Here is a 21,454-nt window from a genome sequence, read left to right as displayed (position 1 = left end):
GTTACAGTACGACACCGTCAAGCCATCATCGATAGACTAGGGCAGGTAGGGAAAGAGGGAATACAGGGGTATAGGGGATAGTTAGGCTAGGGACAGAGGAGAGCCAGAGAGAAAAGGAAAATAAAGGCAGATTAGCTTGGGCTTCTGAGCACGCGTGAAGCAGGATTTTTGTTTTATGTGAGAAGCGTCTTTTTCTGGGTTTTTTTTTTCCTTTTGCGGTTGCAGCTGTGCATCCTGTTTCGTCTTTCCAGAGCTCGGAGTGATTTTTTGACGTCATCTACGTCATCTTTTGGTGCGAGTTGGCTTCTGGTTCTGCTGGTGACACCGATGACCTTTGCCTTCGAACGGGAGGGACACCTACTGGCCTCAGTGTACCCGTTCCACGACTCCAGCGTGATCTCAATTGTGAGGGGAATCGTCGAGAGTCGCAACAGCGTCAACGTAAGTACCTGCCAGCAGGTCGTCTTTGTAAAGGGCAGTGGCCCTCGAGTAGCCCGCATAGGTTCGTCAAGGTCACGAGTTTACGTTGCGAGCTTTTTATATTTTTTTTAAATATAATGTTCAATTATGAAATATTCCTCGCAAGTGATAATTTATTGTGTGACCGATTTCCCTTTGTGCCATGTTTACGAAAGTCACGAGAGGCGATGACAGTCAAGGTCACCACGATATTTAGCCCCAGTGGTGTCTCAGCAGACGACACCTACGTATAACATTTGCAGGGAGTGTCACCAAGAGTATCTGGGCAACACAGGCCCGGTCGAAGTCGTGGTCGAAGTTTCTGCCTCGCAAATTTGTTTCGCATACACCCCGTAACAAACAAGAGCCTCTTCATTAATTGTGAATTTTTTTTGCAAAAATGTAAGTAAACTGAACACCGATATTGAGTCAAATTTCATTATTATTTTTTCAAATAATAACTAGATAACACAAAAATTTTATTTTCACCATTAATTTCTTTACGTACTAAAATAAAGTATGATAATAAAAATATTAGCTTAATACACATGTTACTCCAGAAGGTAAATCCCTCAGCTTGTGTTAGGTACCAGGTCCATGATGCATTAGTTGTTACACTATAGCTTGCTAAACTCATACCAAACTGCTTCAACATTCTTGGAACTACTGCGTATGTGTTGCTGAGAACCGTATACAAGATTTGCAAAGTAAGCTTCTTCTCTTTATCTACTAAATACTGTCAGTATTCTATGAATATTGCTCTGGATGGATCAAGCTTATATTTTTAAAGTGAAACATGTGAAAGTTTGTCTGTCATGTATGTGTAGTGAAGTAAGAAAAAATGTGTTCGAATGAAAATGATGAGCGTTCTCATGTAAAAAAGATGTTGTTGATTTTGGTTAAAAAAGTTCAGTTTTGCCACTAACTTCAATGACTCTGAGTCACATTTTGTTTGGCAGAAATAAATATCCTTAAAATTCGATAATTTTCCAAAGATGCTTCTTTCTTTGCGCGAAGCTGATTTTGTTAGCTACATTTTGGTGCCGAAACCCGGGAATTATAGTTGTATCCAGAATTCGGGAAGAGAGAACATGGGGAAGAGAAAGCAAGCAGCTCCAGAGAACACTTCAAGAACACAGCATCGCAGCAACAATGACAACAGTGACTGCAGCAATGACCATGATAGCGGAAGCAACAGCATCGTCGGTGCAGAGGACGAGCTATACCGCCACCAACTCTTACATGATCTCGTGCGTCATACCATGTGCCATCACCTCGTCACCTTAACCCTGCTGCACGGCAGTGCGTTCGCGCACGCCGTCTCCTCGCTGTCCTGATCCTGTTGAGTGGCAGTGCGTTCGCGCACGCCGTCTCCTCGTCGTCCTGATCCTGTTAATTGGCAGTGCGTTCGCACACACTGTCTCCTTCACCTTCTGATCCTGTTATGTGGCAGTGCGTTCGCGCACGCCGTCTCCTCGCCGTCCTGATCCTGTTGAGCGGCAGTGCGTTCGTGCACGCCGTCTCCTCGTCGTCCTGATCCTGTTAATTGGCAGTGCGTTCGCATACACCATCTCCTTCACCTTCTGATCGTGTTATGTGGCAGTGCGTTCGCGCACGCCGTGTTCTCATCATCCGGATATTGCTAAGCAGCAGTGTGTTTGCGCACGCCGTATTCACGTCATCCATCTCCTTAATTTCCTGATTTTTCTAAGCAACTGTGCGCTTGTGCATGTTGCGTTCTTTTCCTGCAAGTAATACACCTGCAGCTACATTGAGGCTGTACACACAACGTGATTCGTCTCTATTGTGTGAAAGTACAATAGTGGAACAAGCATGCAAGTAAGATAGTTACCTGACTATGTAAAGGTGCAATGTATTGTATTGCATCTCTAATATCATTAAGTTACATGTCGGTAACATAATTACCTTTTTTTCATGCGTCTTTAAAAAAAAATGTTTTGCTACCGTCACGTTTTGAATATTTATAATCAGAGTACTGTACACATTGTAATCTTGAGTGGGTGCATTTAATTTAAACGGATGTGTAAATTCAAATTGATTGTCTATCAGCATGAATCAGATTTGCTTTAAGTATGATAGTCTCGTCAGCCGTGTCACTCACTGGTGATCCACCGTGAACATGGTTGGTAACCGCATGGCAGGAGAGGCCGGGCCAGTCAGTGGTCACGTAATACATGATACCGGGTTCGTGACGGCAGGGGAGCGCACCCCGAGCAGTGAAGGACCTGGACATCTATTCTGGGATAGACCCAAATAGCGACGGCAGAGATGCGCTTCTCGAGCAGTGAAGGTCTGAGAGTGCTGGCAAGACGAAGCCTATCGTCAGGAAGGTTGAGATTTCCTTGGTAGGATGCCGTATTAGTTGACCTCATTCGAGCAAAGTCTTCTCTTGTAGGCTTAGCATATCAGTTATTGATATTATCGAGATTTTCAAAATTGTCTGTTATTTAATTCTACTATTTCTATTTGTCAATTTAGTATAGTTTAGAACAAACATTTGTTATAAGGTAAAGATTGTTTAGGATATGAGATAAACATGTGAGTGCACATGAAGGTTGGATGCTTGTTTTTGCAGTATAAATGTGATACGATTGGGACGCATTTAGTAGTAACAAAAGAGCATGTTTTTATTTTTGTATCTTTGACGAATCATAGTCAAATTCTTCCAGAAGTCGCTTATTACAGCTCATAAAAACAAATGGTTTCTCTTTCTTGAATTTCTAAAATTTATACTTTTGTAATCACAATCTTCTAGAACTATCTCAATTCAAATGGTTATTTCAAGAGAAGTTTTCTTTTGTTTGGATGTGGTTGGCACTTGGACAGAAAGATCGAAAGTGAGATCAATCTGTGGCTTGATTGGCAGTGATACTTACCAAGAAGTCTCTGGTTTACGATAGATTGTAGCTTAAAGCACATTTTATTTAAAATAATTATGGCTGCTGACATCTGAATTAAAAATGACAAATTTTGTATTATTTAAAAAATTGAAAAGTGTTTGCAAAGACAGTCGTTTCAACACTCACGATTGAAAGGTGTCGTTTGTGTGAGCTGTAGTGCTATGAAAACTCTCAGAGTTATCTGGAGCACATCCCCTGTAGATCCTAGGGGCACGGGGTAATAAGCGTAGAGGCTTGTCGCGGACCGTTAGCTGTGAGGCGATTGTCTTGGCATATTTTAAGTTGTTGAATGAAAGACTTCATCTTTTGGAATCAATTTGCTTTCTACGAATGAAATAAATCCACTCATCAATTGTAGACTATTTATAGTTTATCACGATTTGAAGTTTGCATTGTTCGACTCTATGAAACTACTCATACCCCTACCACATTATTCAGTTTTAATATATGGTACAAACCTAATGTTTTTACGGGGGGGAGGATGTTCCGGATAGATCAAGCTTATATTTTTAAAGTGGAACATGTGAAAGTTTGTCTGTCATGCATGTGTAGTGAAGTGAGAAAAAAAGTTTTTAAATGAAAATGACGAGCGTTGTCATGTAAAAAAGATGTTATTGATTTCAATTAGAAACGTCCAGTTTTGCCAATAACTTCAATGACTCTGAGTCACATTTTGTTAGGCAGAAATAAATATCCTTAAAACTTGATAATTTTCCAAAGATGCTTCTTTCTTTGCGCGAAGCTGATTTTGTCAGCTACAAACATTATTTGAACAGGCATAATGTCTCGTTAATATATTATTAAAAATATACAAGAAGCTCATGCGAAATTAATTTGCCCAAGGTCAAATATTTACTATGCTGAATCTAGTATGGGCTATGAGTACAAATAAACTTATTTTTTCTGTTCTTCTTCACGTATGGTCTTGTTGTGTGTGTGTGTGTGTGTGTAAGTGCGTAAGTGTGTGTACGTGCGCGCGTGATCTGTTATTCTCCTCCTATCACAACGTTCTTTTGAAGAGTATCATCTTAGATTGAGCGTAATCTACTCATCTTACTTGATTACAATAATACAATTTAAAAAAAAAGATAATAATTTCCTCTTCAACTAAACTGTATTTTAACCATCTGAAATATCACATTATGACATTTTTGTTGTATCACATACAGTTTTAATATATTCACTGAACACAAAATGTTAAAATATTGTACATGCAGTTGATGTGGTTCCTAAAATGATTGAAAAATTAAAAAAAAAATCCTAACACTTATAATAATCAAACAACTTACCTGGATTTTTTTTGAATACTTTAGATACTGGTAGTGATGATTGTCAAAGCTAAAATCTCGGGGTGTCAGAGTTATATCATGATTATTCTTGTAATTACTCATCTTTTGTCTCTCCATTTTTTTGTGGGCATGAAGGTCATAATCTACAATTACATTAATCTTTTATTATTTTTAATGTAAAACTGATCTATAGACGCAACGAAATCAAAAAATGTGGTCTAAGTGTAAGTTTAGCTGCTGGTAATATTTTGTCAAACTGACTTTCTACATACAGTTTTAAAACATACATATTTATAATCCATATGGATACTCAACTCTTCTAAAATTATATTTATTAAGAATATGTGTATTAAAAAACGCAATAGATAGGTGCAAAAAATGTCCGTAGATCCATAACAATACTTTGCACTCTAAGTAAAAAAAAATTGCGCGCTCACCATTTGAGCATAAACTCACCGCTATTAAGTTCTTCGGGTATTTAAGTCACACTTTATGCCTTAGTAAAGGAAATAACCATTCTATACTTAAAAACTGACTTAAAGTATGAAGAACATGTAATTCATTTTATAGTTTGTTAAATATCAAGAAAATATTTGTAAAGTACAACATAGAGCGAATGTTAACGAGGCAATGATCCTGGTATACAATACTCTTAACAAAAATATATGGAAATACAAATTAAGATAATTATTTTTCTCTTTTAAAAAAATGTTTTTATATCAGTCATTTTAGCTACCTCAGTCTATTTTAATCTTTTTTTTTTGAGTACATCCATGCACGCAGGTGCTTCCGAGAGACGTTGGCCATTTTAGCCCTCTAATTATATATTCTTTCATATCTCATACTTACGAGCGACTTCAAGCAAGTTCTTAAAATTGTTTCAGTCCTGGTACTCCTATCATTTATATTTTCGAAAGCAAATTATCAAGTGAGTTGTCAATTACTGTATCACTCTCGTTTTTTTTTTTTTGGTTTATCAAAATTCATACACAGTTCGTATGCAACCTGAACTTCTATGATAGGTGAGTGATGAATCATGCATATAAAAGCCGTATTCTTGAAAAATATAGCAGATCTCAACTATAATCGCTTAGTCAAAGGATCAACATTAAAGTCAAATTGCTAGTATTATAGGAGGCCTTTGTTTTTAAGGTTTTACTGGTGAGCGAGACTTTAAAGTGAGACCACATTTTCTGCAAAAATATGTGTATTTTCAAGATGGAAGGGACATCACAAGTAAAGTTAATTTGATAAGCTTTGCGGCAAAAGAAATAAGAATTGAGCATTTAATGTAACGTTTCAAGTTACTTACATTTTAAAATTCGATGATGATCAAATTAAAACTAACTACCAAAGCCAATGTTACCTTACATTTTAACGTTAAAGCCACTCTAATTGTAACGGCTGAGCAAAACATATTTTTCTCACATTTTTTAAATTAATCCGCAAAATTATTTTTAATTAACCCTTCAACAATCACATTCCTTGTTTCTTTTGTCACTCAGACTACAGTATCCTAAACTGTAATGGTTTTAAAACAAGAAATTAAAGACAAAATCAACATATTCAGTTATAGTCTTATTTGTGATTAAATTATCTAGACTCTTAAGCTACTAAAAAGTATAAAAAAAGGAACCTTTATAACTTGAAAATTCTTTGAAGGCCAAAGTGGTATTTAATACTTAGGCGGTACTTCCATTTAACGTTGTTCAAGCCGTTTGTAGTTTTAGCTTGGTTAGGCGTGATGTTTGCACTCGCTGGACCGAGCACCAGGCAGAAGATACGAATTAGCGGGTCAATAAAATCACTGGCACACAAACACAAGTTAATCTACTAGATTCAAACTTTATTTATCCTTATCCTAAAATAGCTGAATTTGGCATGTGCAGCGCTTGCGAGAGCTGGTGTGAATAACACCACACTTGCGAATTTCCAAATAGCAGTGAGCAAAAACAAGGTGTCCATTAGCGAGACAAACACTTTTAATACGTGTGTCTTGGGCACCGTGCAATCAAAGTCTGAACTGCTTGCGATGCCCATGACTCACGAGTGTAGCAGGTGTGATTAACGATCAATGGGAAAGTTAATTGAACTCGATAAAACCCCGAACGCTCCAAACCAAAACGGCCTCAACATACCACCCACAAAACGCTGCAACGCATGTTTAATAATTGATTAGGTACTATATGCTAGCCTAGCTAAAGTGTAGTAAAAGTTACATGAAAACCTTAAATAAAGAAATTATTAACTTCGTGGTTTACAAGTTCGCGAGATAAAAACAATTACCTGGCCTAAGCTACAGAATACAAAAATAGAAATTTACCTTATATGCATTACATAAGAGAGTATACGAGTAGGTTTTTATTACCGCTTATCTTTCTCAGCTGCAGCCCCACCCACCATAAAAGGATGAGCCTGCTTGTACAGTTTGTTGAATCTCTTAAAGGTTAGGAGCATAATAAGCTTAGCAATGCGGCGTTTTAAAACAGAGTTAGCTGTTTTAACTACCACTACTCTTAAAAGTCCGTCACTACCAGCGTTAACCCAAACAATCCGGCCTATTAGCCACTTGAAATCCTCTGTTATTACTGTAGAGAGTGCAACACAGTCCTCATTGAACCGTAAATCGTTGAAAGGCAGCAAGAGAAGCTGGAGCCGAATAATTGGAGACTATCTTGATATGAATAGCTTTCGTAATCAGATACACTTTAAAGCATATGGGACTGGCGTAGTCTGCTTCAGTATCGGTACAAGGACATGAGGGCTGGATCCGGGGGTAATGAGCCTACTAACTGGTTCATTGCACCTGACTCGTACCTGACACAAGTGATGCACTGACGCACGACATGCCACACAGTATTGTGCCCACGCAGAAGCCAAAATTACCTGTTGAGGGTGCTGAACGTGAGAGGATGGCCTTCATAAAGTATAGTTATGTGCGTCTGGCGAATCAAGAGCAAAGTCGCTTGATGCTTGGCAGGCAGAATAATCAGATACTTTTCCAATTTGGCTAGGGCTGAATTTTGCAGGCAGTCCCCTACTCTTACTACGTGGTCAATGTCCATAAAGGGGTTTAGATGGCATAGGTGACTGAAAAAGCTGATGACGCAATTGGCTAGTAATGCACTGTATTCGTCTAGGAATCCAAGCTGCTGTACTAAGTGCCACAGATAGGTTCGCCCTGCAGAGATCTCAACGGCAGTTAGCCAAGCCAGTGGCTTGGGCTCTGGAATAGCTCACAAACTTTTGAAGTGGCTCACGTCAGCCAGGACTTAGATTATCCTGTTAAGTAAGGAGTTGAAACTCCTGTCAAACGGTCACATCCTTCGTTTTGGAAAGAAAAACGCTCTTTGAGCACGCTTCCAATTCAGTGCTGGGCTCCTGTAAGGGGAAGTAGGCCAGCACTGCTTTGGCTCCGTCAGCCAGCAAGGTTCTTGGCACCAAAGATCGTGTTTCTGCAGTTGGTCGACCGTGCGACCACCCAAGGCACAGTCAGCAGGGTTCTGAGAGGTTGGCAGGAAATGCCAGATAGCCGTAGATATAAGGGTATGGATCTCGCTGACGTGGTTGGCGAAAAGTTTTCCATCGCATTGGATGGCCTCGGATCTAAGCGAGCACGACTTGTAAATCTATCCTACAGTGGAACCCAGCAGTGCCAGAGACAACTTTGGTGGACACAAATTGTAGTAGCTGCGCGAACAACTGAACTCTGTAGAGCTCCAGGAGCGGGAAATTCAAAATTCTGATCAGCGAGACGCTCAACTTGGTGACCAGGAGACGTAATTGGTTGTCTGCCATGGTATGAGTCATGAGATAAATAAGAGCTGAGTAAGGTTTCTTGGAGGACAGAAATTATGGAGTTCCAGCATGGCACTAGATGAAGTTCCGAGCCACTGGAGGATGTGTACATCCGTGAGGTTAAGTAGGTCAGCTTTGAATTTCTTCCATTGCCTAAAAAGGTTTGAGTCTAGTGGTTGCTCCCAGTTGACTTCCGTAAGCTAAGGTAATTGCAAAAGTATCTTGGCTCGTATAATGACGGGTGCGAGAAAGCCCAGAGGGTCATAGAGTCACACAATATCAGACAGGATTGGGCGTTTGGTGATGGTACTGTCGTCTGTAGGAGCCTTGTAAATCTTATAGTGCAACACATTCTGAGGGTTCCACAGCAAGCCTAAATGTTGAGACAATCGTATCAACAGTTAGCGAGAGTGCGATAAATTCTAGGATGCCTGGAGTAAACAGGTTCTTGATTTGCTTGGAGTTCAACGTCCACTTGCCAATAATTATACCTGCTAAAGACGTAACGTTAATCAGCTCTCAAGCCTTTCTCCAGAAGTTGAACTTGACATCATTCCCTACGAAGTTATCGTCAGCGTAACGATTGCCATGCCATAGGTACGGAGTCGATTGTGCCAAATGAGTGCGTTTGAGTATTCATGCCACACTATCCACTGCCAATCGGCAGGGTTGACTAGGAATTGCCTGAAGATCTTAACTACATCGCAGGTGAACACAGACTCAAAAAATTGCCAACGTAATAACATGGCTCGTAGGTCCGTGAGGAAATTCAGTCCAGTCTGTATGAAACTGTTAAGTATCCGGCCATTGCTGTCCTCAGATGAGGCGTTAAAAACTACGTAAATCTTGTCGCATAGGCCGTCTTGAAGTACTGCATAGTGAGGTATGTAAATAGATGGCTCGGTCAACTCCTGCTCGAGAGAGACTGGGACCATGTGCCTCGTGTTCTCGTACTGTTTCATAAAAGAACAATACGATTGACTTAGCACTTTCTTCTGGGCTAGGTGCCTCTTAAGGGTAAGGAGTTAATTTATTCCAATTTCTCTGGAATTCAGAATGCTAGGGGTCTCGATGAAGGGCAGCCTGATGATGAAACGGCCAGCCTTGTCACGTTTAACAGTGGTTTTACAATGCTTGGCACACTTGGCTTCATTCTGGAAGAGCTTGTTAAGTGAATGTGGTTTTTATATTTATCAGAATCGCTGAAGGGACGTGGAGAGTTCCTCATTGAAAGAGGGAAAGATTAAGTAGAGGTGACCTCTTGTTGCGGGGCATGGGTTCCGCTGATGAGTATCCAGCCGATCGCTGTTTTCAAGGCTGATGGGGAGCTTGTTGGACCTGGCTATGAAACCAGCGTGTAAAGCAGCAGCAAGAATCTCACAGCCTAATAGGCAGTCAACGTGTCTGGGCGTGCTGCAGTAAAAATAGGCTAATTTTCAATTCTGAAAGTGGGAACAGGGGTCTATCTTGTTAAGGGTTGATGGTCACATGTGAAGTTGTATTTGTGACTTTAGATTCACCTCCCTTGGGCTGCGGTGAGCCAGAATTGGCAGCTTCCTGGCTCTCTTGGTTTGAAATGGCTAGGTGGTCCAAGGTCTTTATACGCTTCTTGATGAACTTGCTAAGCAATTCGTAAGAGGCAAATACTACCCTCTTTATCTCGCATTCCCTGGCCCAGTCTAGCTGCATACTGAGTGGCAGCTTACTGGTAACGCAGTATCAGGTGGCGTGGAAGTCATCTGCTTTCACTTTAATAGTGCACAGCCACTTAGCGTGCCCACTGGTAAAAGAATTGATTAAAAGGTGGAGTTATATCTCGGGCATCATGGACTCGTCACTGATCACGAGGACCTAAAACTTGTTACTGAAATTCAGCCGTTCTTTGGGATCCCCGCACAACACTGGAAGCTTTAATTTATCAAGCTGCAAATAAGGTGTGCGCTGATTTACGTTGCCAATTAAAGAGATGACTGGCATGGGAGCGGTAAGGTTAGGCTGTATTATACAAGCGTCGTGTGTATGAGTGTATGCCTTTATAGGTAAGGAGCCGATAAAGATGATACGAGTGCCTTAAGATCGATAAACTTTTTGCTATTCCTCACTGACACAGCAATGTAAGAGTGGATGTATGTATGCAGCTACGTCCAATGAGCGCAACAGTTGTTGCTCTGAGCCGTCTCCTATGCGTATCTAAGTCGGTAGCTGGTTAAAGTGAGATAAAAAGAGAGGGTGAGAGTTGCTGCCTTAAATCTGATACCAATACGTGTATATGAGCCGGTTCTTCTTCGTCTCTTGCTGAGCGATATAAAAAAGGGAGTGGGAGAGCACGAAGAGCTATTGTGATACTCACCATGGGCCGCTTTTTCAATTTTGTTGCGTGCGAAAGACTTGCGGTTGGCTGCCAAGAGCTTGTGGTATTCAGAGTTCGACAGAGATGAGCTGATGGCGAGATAGCGGTGCGCTATCTCGAGCTTTTTAAGTTGTATTGCCTGGTGCACACTATCGTGTAAGGAGATAATGCCAGCTACGTACGATCAGCTCTGACTCGTAGTACTAATACACACTGCACATACTCGCTGCTGGGTATAAGCTGCCCAACTGGATGGTTCTTTAACTCTTCTTAAGTTTTACATCTTAAGTATAACCGTACAGCTGTCCATAAGAAAATACAGGCTTTTTAAGTATATACCAACTTTATCGAAACTTTTTCCTTGAGATTTGTTAATTGTCATAGCAAATGCCAAGACTAAAGGAAGTTGCTTTCTGTAAAGTATAAATAGCAGTGATTAGATATTACCTGTATTTAAAGTAATTTTCGGTACATACACTTTCTCTTCAAGTACATAGCATTATCTATGCTATTATAAGTTGACTTTTTTTTCATTAGATTTCAAACTTTGTTATTTAAAAAAAATAGTGTATTCATTATGAAAAGGCAGACTAACACTAATTATAATAATTGCTTATTTGTACTAAATATTTTTAGACTTACATCATTGGCTTTCATTTTTTAAAAATGATCAGTGATTTTTTTCTTTCCTCTTTAATTTCTACAAGTTATTTAGGAAATATGTTAGTAACTGAACGAATGTTTGTATTTAATTTTAAAATATAGAAAAAACTTCAAAGAAATGACGACTTAATAGTTTCCAACATAACCATACTTCTTTTACCATTTTCCATAACAGGAAGTGTTTGACGGAAATCTTCTCCCAAAACTATAAATTTCTGTGCAAAATAGATGTGTGTATTGCACATATATCACAAAGTTCTGTCTACTATCTCTAAAGCTTTTTTTGGAATAATAGAAGCCTCATACTAAATTGTCAAATTGATTTCACGTAATTTCTTCATTTTAGATTCAAACTCAAAAAATGCAGTTTTAATATCATCTAAATTTAAAGGTAAGTGAAAAGTTCTATAACTGGTCATACCTTTTGGTAGTAGTACTGACACAATGCCTGTCCATGCCATTGACAAAATTTTTTTTCTTTGTGATATGAAGTGATAATTTAGTGTTTTATATAAAAAGGTTTTTCCTGATCCTTCTGGACCATCCACAAAATCAATCTTCTTAATGTTTTTATATACAATTAAAAAAACAATTTTTTTGCTTATTATTTAGCTGAGCATACATGGAATTAAACATTTGTTTACGGAATGCAACTTCCTTTGCGTTATTATTTTTTTGTGAGACAATTTTAATCAGTACAGGTAAATTTAATGATTTACATGGTTTATCTTCAAGTTCAAAAATTACGTTGATGTACAGACAAGCTCGATTTTCTTTATTACAAATGAAATCTTCACAAAAGTAGTTCTTATACTTATTCCAAACTTTATCACCTTGTATATTCTCTGATGTTAAGAACCATACAAAAAGTCTTTTTAATTGATGAGGAAGCATAAGGGTACTAGCTTCTTGGAAAATATCACTTACCTGTGCATCATACTCATTGTACATTTTGTATTTTTATGTGTATTTAAATCTTCTAATAAAGTTACTCCATTTTTTTTATTTGAGTTGTTTTTTTGTTATATGTGAGGCATAAACTCTTCTATTAACTTTCACAGCTCGTATCTTACATACTCTCATTAAATACTTGTACTGAGTATGCATTTATTACTATGCTGTTCCTATAGTAGCAGCTTAGGATGTTGGTCATAATAGTTTGATAGAAGATATAACTCGTGATAATATAGCAAAATTTTCTGGTACCTCAAGATTTATCCTGATTTTGCCTCGTCTATCCTGGTGTCTTAGTTTTTTTGTTTTAAACACGTAAAATATCCTGATTTCAAAAAAATTGGTAGTCTTTAGTTTTTAGTAAAATTTTTTTCTGTTTCTCTATATTGAAAGTTGTATACCGTTTTAATATAATAAAAATGTTGCTTTCACATAGTTATGCTAATGGCAACAACGTGCTGTTGATCTATAAAATGAATACGCTGTATAAAGAGACGATTAATGATGCATAATTATTAATTATTTAACTATCCATAAGCAACTAGGCTAGATGCCAGAGCAATAACGGGTAATGGTTTCTTGTAAGAGAAAAAAATTGACTTAAAAATTAAAGAAAAATGCATAGAGAAACATTTTAAAGTATCTACTTTAGTCTTAAATAGTGCAAAATAACTTTGCACACCTGACAGTATTACTCGAGGATTAGGCTTTAAAAAGTAAGAAAAATTCGTCCATTTGACAAACAAGAATAATGGAAGATGCAGAAAACTAACAATACATAATAATACGTATTGCAATATTCAAAATGAAGTAAAAATCGAGTGTGTCATAATCATTGTTATATCTTTCATTGTTTGAATCCAATCACAAAATTTTCAACTGTCAGCTTGTCGTATAATTATTAACCAAACATTTTGATACCTAGGATTCCACACAAATTTCATTTTTTATAAAACAAAAAAACATTATGATCAGAAAACCATGAATAAGAAACGATATTTTCTTTTATTTAAAATTCGGATGTTATTAACTAAGTGCAATTTAAAAAAATAATATCTGTGGCGATTAAGCAGCTACAGCCTCTAGTATAACAAAATTAATTAAAATTTTCCACCACAAAGCTTGACGTCAACTCTCTTTAATTTGCAATCTGAAGGCAAGGATAGAGTGCGAAACTTTTTTTCAGGAGGTCGTGATAGTTTATGTTGAAACCCTAGAATATTTCGCACTAGTAGCCATCTTTTTTCTCTGGATGTGCGATATTCAGTCTTACATTTATTAAAAAAAATTTTTAATATGTGTACTTTTAAGATTTTCCAGCGGTTAGATTTCTGACGCGACGTGACATTCACCTATAATAACATAACAAAATCAGTCGCATATTCGTGAGAAAAAGAAATCACTAGTAATGACTTAAAGTTTTTCTGTGTACTGCTAGCTAAGACGAAATTTTTTCATTGGTTGAACCTTAGTAAACTGATGAACGCAACTGACTTTTAGTTATAAGTATGCATGAGTTACTGTCAAATAATTTAAATTCAACAACTTTAATTGTAATCAGCTTTACAAATATTTAGCAAAACTAAAAAATTAGTGTTCACTGCATCAAATTAATGATTCAAAGAAATATTAAGTTGGCTACGATTCAACTACCACCCATACATGGTCAATTGTTGCTTCACAATTTATTATCTGTGTACTGATAATTACTGACCAATATTTGTTGATGACCCTTTTTTCTAGGATTAAACTTGTGACTTTTTGCTTGGTCTATCTAGTAACCCTAAGTATACGTGTTTAAATAAAAAACTTAAATTTTTCATGATGAAATAAAAAACAATTTTTTGAAAACTCATGCTATTAATAAACGTTTGATTTACTTATTCCGTAAGAAATACTTACTTGAGCATAACTGAATGGCAAAATTTTCTTAACTGTTGTATTTAAAAAGTAATTCAATATTACTGAATTTAGTGACTTGATTATAACAAAATAGTGCTATCAATAACTGATGCTCACTACTGATATAAGTAAACTGGCAATAATGTATGATTTATATTTATTACTGATTAGACAAATAGAAATCAGTGTTATTTTTGACGGAGTAATATATATAATCCAGCAAGCATAACAGTTGGATTTTAAAACACAAGCTTATATAGAGAACTGTATCATTGTTTGTTTAATATTAAGTAAAAAATTGTTATTGGTGTATCGTCTTTATGTTTTTCTGGACGACACTGATGGAGCACTTCAGTAATTCTATTAAAAGGGAAGCAAACAAAAATTAAAAAAGTTGCATTGTAGCAGCCAGTGGCAGCTCAGTACTGTAGCAGCCAGTGGCAGCTTCTATTTGTAATTTTTTTTGTGACTAGGTGACCGACCACCCCGACCGATAGTTTTGCGCATGGGTCAAAACACGGGCTGTGGCTGGCGTATGAATTGGAATAAGTTGTTGGACAAAATTATATAGTTAAAAATTTTCAATTTCAACTAAAAAAAAATTATTGCTTAGATTTAATGACATAATCGTGATCTCCATCACTTTTTACGTTGATTAGTACCATCTCTCGATGAATTTATAATTATTTGATTAAGATAACTTTAATTAAAATTATTAATAATTTGAAAAGTACTAAGAACTTGGACTTAGCGTTCTTTAATCTTAGTTGCCAACTTCGCTCAAAGATGTAGAACGATGTGTTGTCAGTATGTTTTATGGGTATTTGTAAGGTTATGCCTTCTCTAGAATTGTTTGCATTGTCGCCGCGTTTAATTAATTTTAATATTAAGTCAAACTGTTAAAATCCAAAAAAATGAAAATGCAATTACTTTTTTTAAGGCTTTGAGGGGGGTGCGAGAGAGAGAGGTGCGATGTTTTACGTTATGTACGCGTGGTGTGCACACGCACACCCTACCTTTTTACATTGCGGTCTTAATTACTCTAGCAAATATTTATTAACATTATTTTTCACAGCAAACCAACTGACTTAAACTTTGTATATTAAGATTCCTAACTTACTATTTTATGGTTGGCTAGAAATTCATTAAACATTGCCTGTTAATTCTAGTTAAGTTTTCAATTGTAAGAAGGATTTTCGACAATTCTCCGTAAGAGCTCATGTTAAAGTACGGGAATTCGTTTTGTTTATAACTCATTTATGAACCAACAAAAGATCTTGTATGAATTATGCTAATGCATTCGTAGAATTATACTTAATTTCATTAAAAACTGACTATTTATTACTTATGGCAGTTAACATCTTAATAGGCATCTCAGTCGTAAAGAAAATTATGAAATTTCAAAAAAGGTACTTGTCGGGAAAATTTCTTCCCACTCTGCGTTTAGGTATTTTCCACGCATATGCCGTTTGTGGCTGATTTACTTGACGGAATTAAGCAGCTCGACACGCATCGAGTCTTCAAGTCGTTGAAAGATTCGCCTACCGTTCTGTGCTTATGTATTTTTACGCATGTCCCAGGTTTAATTTAACTCTAGAAAAGCAAACATTATATTTCACAGTAAAAATCTGAACAAGTTATTTATAATAATATTATATATGTGTATGAGTGATAATTAAATGGTCTTGTCTGTACGCAGTTTCTACTTTCCTTAATGTTGCTACGACTTATAAATTATTTTTTACATTTACAAGTCGTCACTAATCTTTAAACTATGATACTATTACTTTATAGCTTTGTTTATATTTCTGATTATTGAATGTTAATGAATTATAATAATTCTAATTTTTTTTGTAGACTTGTCAATGCCTGTTTAAATAGGTGATCATTTACAACTCCAACTCTTTACTATTTTTCCAAAAATAGTACATTACGTACCAAAGGCAGTGAAGTAAAAAAAGTCTTAGATCTCGCATATAATGTCATCAGAGGCAAAGCCGTAGGTGACAATCAAAGACTTTGTAGAGACTTGGCAGTGACTTTACGCAAAGGTACGGGTAAAAACTCCATATTACTCTTGTACAAACTAAATAGCATGTACAGTTTGTGTCTGAAAAAGTGCCTAAAAAAGTCTTGAAAAAATACTAAAAAAACTTCTAGAAAAATTCCTTTAAAAAGTACCGTAAACACTTCCACAATAAGTACTGGAAATGGTTCCGCAAACAGTATAGAAAAAAACCTCGGAAAAAGTACCGCAAAAAGTACCGGAGAATGTTCTAAGTAACAAACAATTTCTGACAGTGAAAATATTGTCCTTGTAAAAGTTATCAATTACGTAGCAACTAAAAATTATCGACTGTCTACACCAATTGATACTCAAGAAAACTTAGAAGGACTTCAGGGGCTTGAAGGGTTTACAAGGGGACTTTGGGGGACTTTCAAGGTCTTAAGGGGGCTTTGGAGGACTTGAGAGGACTTCAAGGAACTTTGATGGACTAAAGAGAGCTCTAGGAAATCAAGAGGACTTAAGGGGACTGAAAGGGACTCGAAGAGACTGAAGAAAACTTAAGGGGACGTCAGGGGACTAGAGGGTATACGATGAGACTTTGGAAGACTTTGGAGGACTTAAGGGGACTTCGGGAGTCTTGGGTGGATTTAAGACGACTTCAGTGGACTTTAAAAGACTGAAGGGGACTTTAGGTGAGTGAAGAGGACTTCAAAGGACTAAAGTAATCTCTGGTGGACTTTAGGGGACTTCGAGAGTTTCAAGGGAACTTAAGGGGACTAAAAGGTACACAAGGGAACTTTAGGAAACTTTAGAGGTCTTGAGGGGGCTTTGGAGGACTTAAGAGGACTTGAAGGGACTTGAGTGGACTTGAGGGGACTTTGGGTGACTTGAGAAAACTCAAGAAAAAATCGGAAGACTTCAGAGAATTACAGGGAGCTCTGGGTGCTCTAGAGGACTTAAGGGGACTATAGGGGACTTTGAGAGACTCAAGGGAATTTAAGGGGACTTAAAGGTACACGAAGGAACTTTGGGGAACTTTGAGGACTTGAGGGAACTTTAAAGGACTTGAAAGGTCTAAAAGGGACTTTTGGAGACTTAGGTGGATTTAAGGCAACTTCGGTAGACTTTAAAAAATTAAAGAGAACTCTGGGGAACTTAAGAAGATCTAATAGGATTTTGAAGGACTTAAAGGGAATAAGGGAGCTCTGGTAGACTTTAAAGGACTTTTAGAGACTTTAAAGGACCTAAAGAAATTTCTGGGGGACTTATGGGGGCTTCAAGAGTGTATAGTCTTTTGCTATACTAAATGAAAATGGTCTCAGCGACGAGACTCAGGTAGCTCGTGCGTACTCAGCAGCGGCCGCTTCGAGTAGGTAGGAGTGGGGAGGCTATTCTAGCCCAGCGGCTTCAAGCGTGCTGCGTTGCGTCGTCGGTTCGAGCTCGCTCTCTCGCGCTGCTACCTCCAAGCGAACAAGTTGGGCTTCGCACGAATGCATACACTTTGTAACTAATTGTAGCTTTTTTTATTATTTTCATTAAACTCTTTTTAAGAGAAAATCTCTCTGTTCCTGCTTTATTTTCTTCCACCTGCTATTCAATTTTTATTAATTTTGAGAGGAAGCCAATCCAGCAATACACCTCCTTAATCTTGTGGAGGCCAAATCTCAAACATCTGGTGCATCGGCCGGGAAAGAAAGGCTTGTAATACATCACTGCAATTTGCTGCTGGGAGCTGGTGAGTTTACTTTCTTTGCCCTTGACTGACGCTTGTATTTTTACCATGGACGTGGCATCCTCTATACGCGCGTCTGCACGGCAAGCCCAAGCACCTTTTTAAAACACGAGTCGTCGTTGGCCGCCGTTTTAGTGTCGGGACTGGCTGTGGCTCAACAGTGTTTTTCTTGCAGGTGAGCAAGGTGGTCATATTTATTGGACTCGTGCACTGCTCCAGCATAGCGTGTAGTTGTGCTCCCCGCAGTGTGTGTGTGTGCGCTGATATCTTTCCGTGTGTGGTGGCTCTTGTTCTCGGACGTGGGGCGGTGAGCGGTGCTCGTGGCTGTCGTATCGTCAGAGCATCTCTCTACCACTTGTGCAGTTGGCTGTTGAGCCTAGCTGCCATTGCTGCTGTAGTGCAGCGCTTCTTTCTTCCTCTCTCGTGCAGTTGGCTATTTAACCAAGCTGCCGTTGCTGCTGTAGTGTGGCGCGTTTTCTCTCTCTTTTTCTCCTCAGCAGCTGGCTGTTGCTGGGCCAGACTGCTATTGCTGCAATAGTGCGGCGCTTTCCGATCTATTTATTGCAGCTGGCAGTTGTTGGGCCAGGCTGCTGTTACTGTAACTGCTTTCGATCAGGTGCGCAAGACTTTGTGTTCCGTGCCGGTGCTGTTGCTGCTGTGGGCAAATTTCTCTGTGAGACGTATTCGCCCTGTTGCTGTAGTGCGACACAAACTTCTCTCCTTTGCTTCTATGTTTTTGAAAGCACATTGACATCATAGTTACACTTACCGAGTCATCAGCAGAACGATGCGATTTGGCTCAAAAACTTGCCAATGCTTTGCCAAACCTCAAGAAAACGCCTCAAGAAAGGCAAAATACCGCACATTTTGAAGGCCGAAAAAGAGTTGTACAACAATACTGGAACGCTTTCTTTGAAAATCATCGTATGCTGATGCGTGTCAAGGATATTGATGAGTCTTCCTACGTAAAGGATGGCGTCATGCCATTAACTGAGGAGGCCTACATTGATGCCTGCTGCTATATTGACAACGCCATTTAAAAAATTGAGGGATGCCAAGACCCTGGCCCTCAACCAGTGGACAACCCGACTACAACGGCGCAGGCAGTGTCTGAGCAGATCCAGCTGCCTAAGATTGACCTGCCTGATTTCAACGAAAATTCACTTCAGTGGACCAGTTTCAAGGACCAGTTCAACGCCTTGGTACACCAAGTAGAAGGTTTAAGTAATGTAAGAAAATTTTTGTATCTAAAATCTTGTTTAATCTGTGAAGCTGCAGAGGTTATCGCGAATGTTCCGCCTACAAATGAAGGCTATTTGTCTGCTTTTGTCAATTTAAAGATTTGATATGATAATACACGGGTATTATCTAATGTATGTTTACGGAAATTAATTAATTTGGAATAAGTGAAATCTTCCAAAGACGCTTCGGACCTTAGGTCGTTAATTAACTCTTTTAAACAAATAATAAGAGCTTTGGAAGGACTTCACAAACCAATTAATGTTTGGGATGAATGGTTTGTTTTTCTTCTGTCAAAGAAGTTGGATGAATTTACTCGCGTCCAATGGGAGACATCCTTGAGTGATAGCAAGTTGTACCTAAATTAAAGAAAAATTAAAGTTTCGAGACATCTCTGGCACAGAAAGACGAGCCATAAAAACAATAAACCTGAAAATGAACTCTTGCGCTTCCATTCAAAGCAAGTCTGATGATTTTTGCACATACTGCTCTGAAAATCATGCCCTGTATAGATGTAGAACCTTCAAGAAACAAAGCCCTGTTCAAAGAAAAGGCATATTGTACAGGCCAAGCTGTATTTTTTGTGTTTAAAGGCTGGACACGATTTAAAGACTTGTGAATCTTCCTATAGATGCAATGATTGTAATGGTAAACACCATATCTTGACGCATGATGCCTTAAGCAAAAGTTCTAATCGTCAAAAAACACCTCAATCACAGTTTGGTCCCAATCGGCAATCTTATGTAGCTGAGAATGACTCTAATGACTCTAATGATTCTAATGAATCCAACGATTCTAACGATGAAGTGCTAAATTATTCGGCTAATTGTCCTCCGGTACCTTACAATTTTGTGGTACTCATAACAACGGCTTAAGTCAAACTTATTTCTCAATCTGGAAAATCAATTAAACTTAGGGCACTCTTGGACACTGCTTTTAACTCATCCTTTGTTTTTGAGCATGCAGCCCTGTCCTTAAAATAAACTAGACGTCCGGTTAAAAGTACCGTGTTTAGAATAAATTCTTGTCAAGCTGGAAAAATAAAGGAAGAGGTTAGTCTGTCGGTGTCCCCAATTACAGATAGTGGTCCAATATTACCATTCACTGCCCTAGTCTTAAACAAGTTGACCCGCAACACCCCAAGTGTAAAGGTAACAAACCTTAATTGGCCTCATATTTCTCAACTAAAGCTGGCTGACCCAATCTTTACCACTCCTGGTCTAATTGATGTTATTTTGGGGGCTGATCTAACGGGTTTTCTATACAAAGATGGCAGTTGCTCCGATTCAGTACAAGAACCAGTGGCTAAACTTACTATTTTTGGTTGAGTTCTATCTGGTAAAACTTGTCCTCCTCAATCTTGCCAACCCAGTCATTCCTTTCAGGATATACAAGCGTTTCCATCTTGCGTTGAATTTGATACAGAGCTGTTTTGGAAACCGTTTTTTTCTACATCTACCAGCATCCAAAAGAACCTGATCACCTGCTTATCTAGTAGTTTGTCTGACAATTATTTTGACTTTGATGTCCCTCACACTAAGAAGTGTGCTAATTGTGATTTACAAAAATTTTGGGAAGTTAAAGATCTCCATGATAATCCCATTCCCTCCGAAGAGGAAGAAAGGTGCGAACAACTTTTCACAAATTCAGTTCAACGTAATCGCGAAGGTCGATACATAGTTTCATTACCTTTTAAACTTGACCCAGAGAAGTACCTGCAATCGAACGTTAAGCTTGCCACTCGACTCTTCTTTGGGTTAGAAAATCGCTCACAAAAAAATCCTGCACTTTCATTAAAGTACATTGAATTTATGTCTGAGTATCAAGTGTTAGACCACATGTCTGTTTCATCCGCGCCCCTGACTCATGGTCATTTTTTGCCCCATCACGAAGTCTTTAAAACATCGGATCCTCATGGAAAAATTGGAGTTGTAAATAGTGGTTCATCTCCCTCTCCATCAGGGTACTCTTTAAATGATTGTCTATATGCTGGCCCTAAGCTTCAAAAGGATATTTGGGTTGTTCTGATCCCTTGGCGGATGTTCAAGTATGTTTTCACTGCAGACATAGTTCAAATGTTCAGACAAATCCTAGTTCAACCCAAAGATCGTAAATGGCAACGAATTCTATGGCGTGATA

At 38.2% G+C, this 21,454-nt stretch overlaps 1 protein-coding gene across 1 annotated transcript in view; it reads right to left on the bottom strand.

Annotated features, from left to right (window-relative positions):
* Positions 1 to 21,454, bottom strand: part of Cow (Proteoglycan Cow) — a 912,191-nt gene that overhangs the window by 415,186 nt on the left and 475,551 nt on the right. The window contains exon 6 of the mRNA XM_089596981.1: positions 4,670 to 4,812. Within this exon, the coding sequence (XP_089453107.1) occupies positions 4,670 to 4,812 (143 nt within the window). The remainder of the gene's footprint in view (positions 1 to 4,669; positions 4,813 to 21,454) is intronic.

Source organism: Copidosoma floridanum, unplaced genomic scaffold (genome assembly GCF_036245765.1).
Source record: "Copidosoma floridanum isolate Cflo_tuat_1 unplaced genomic scaffold, Cflo_Japanese_pri ptg000030l, whole genome shotgun sequence".
Classification (NCBI taxonomy): domain Eukaryota; kingdom Metazoa; phylum Arthropoda; class Insecta; order Hymenoptera; family Encyrtidae; genus Copidosoma; species Copidosoma floridanum.
The sequence above is the reverse complement of the archived record's forward strand: the minus strand, read 5'-3'. Positions and strand labels throughout refer to the sequence as shown.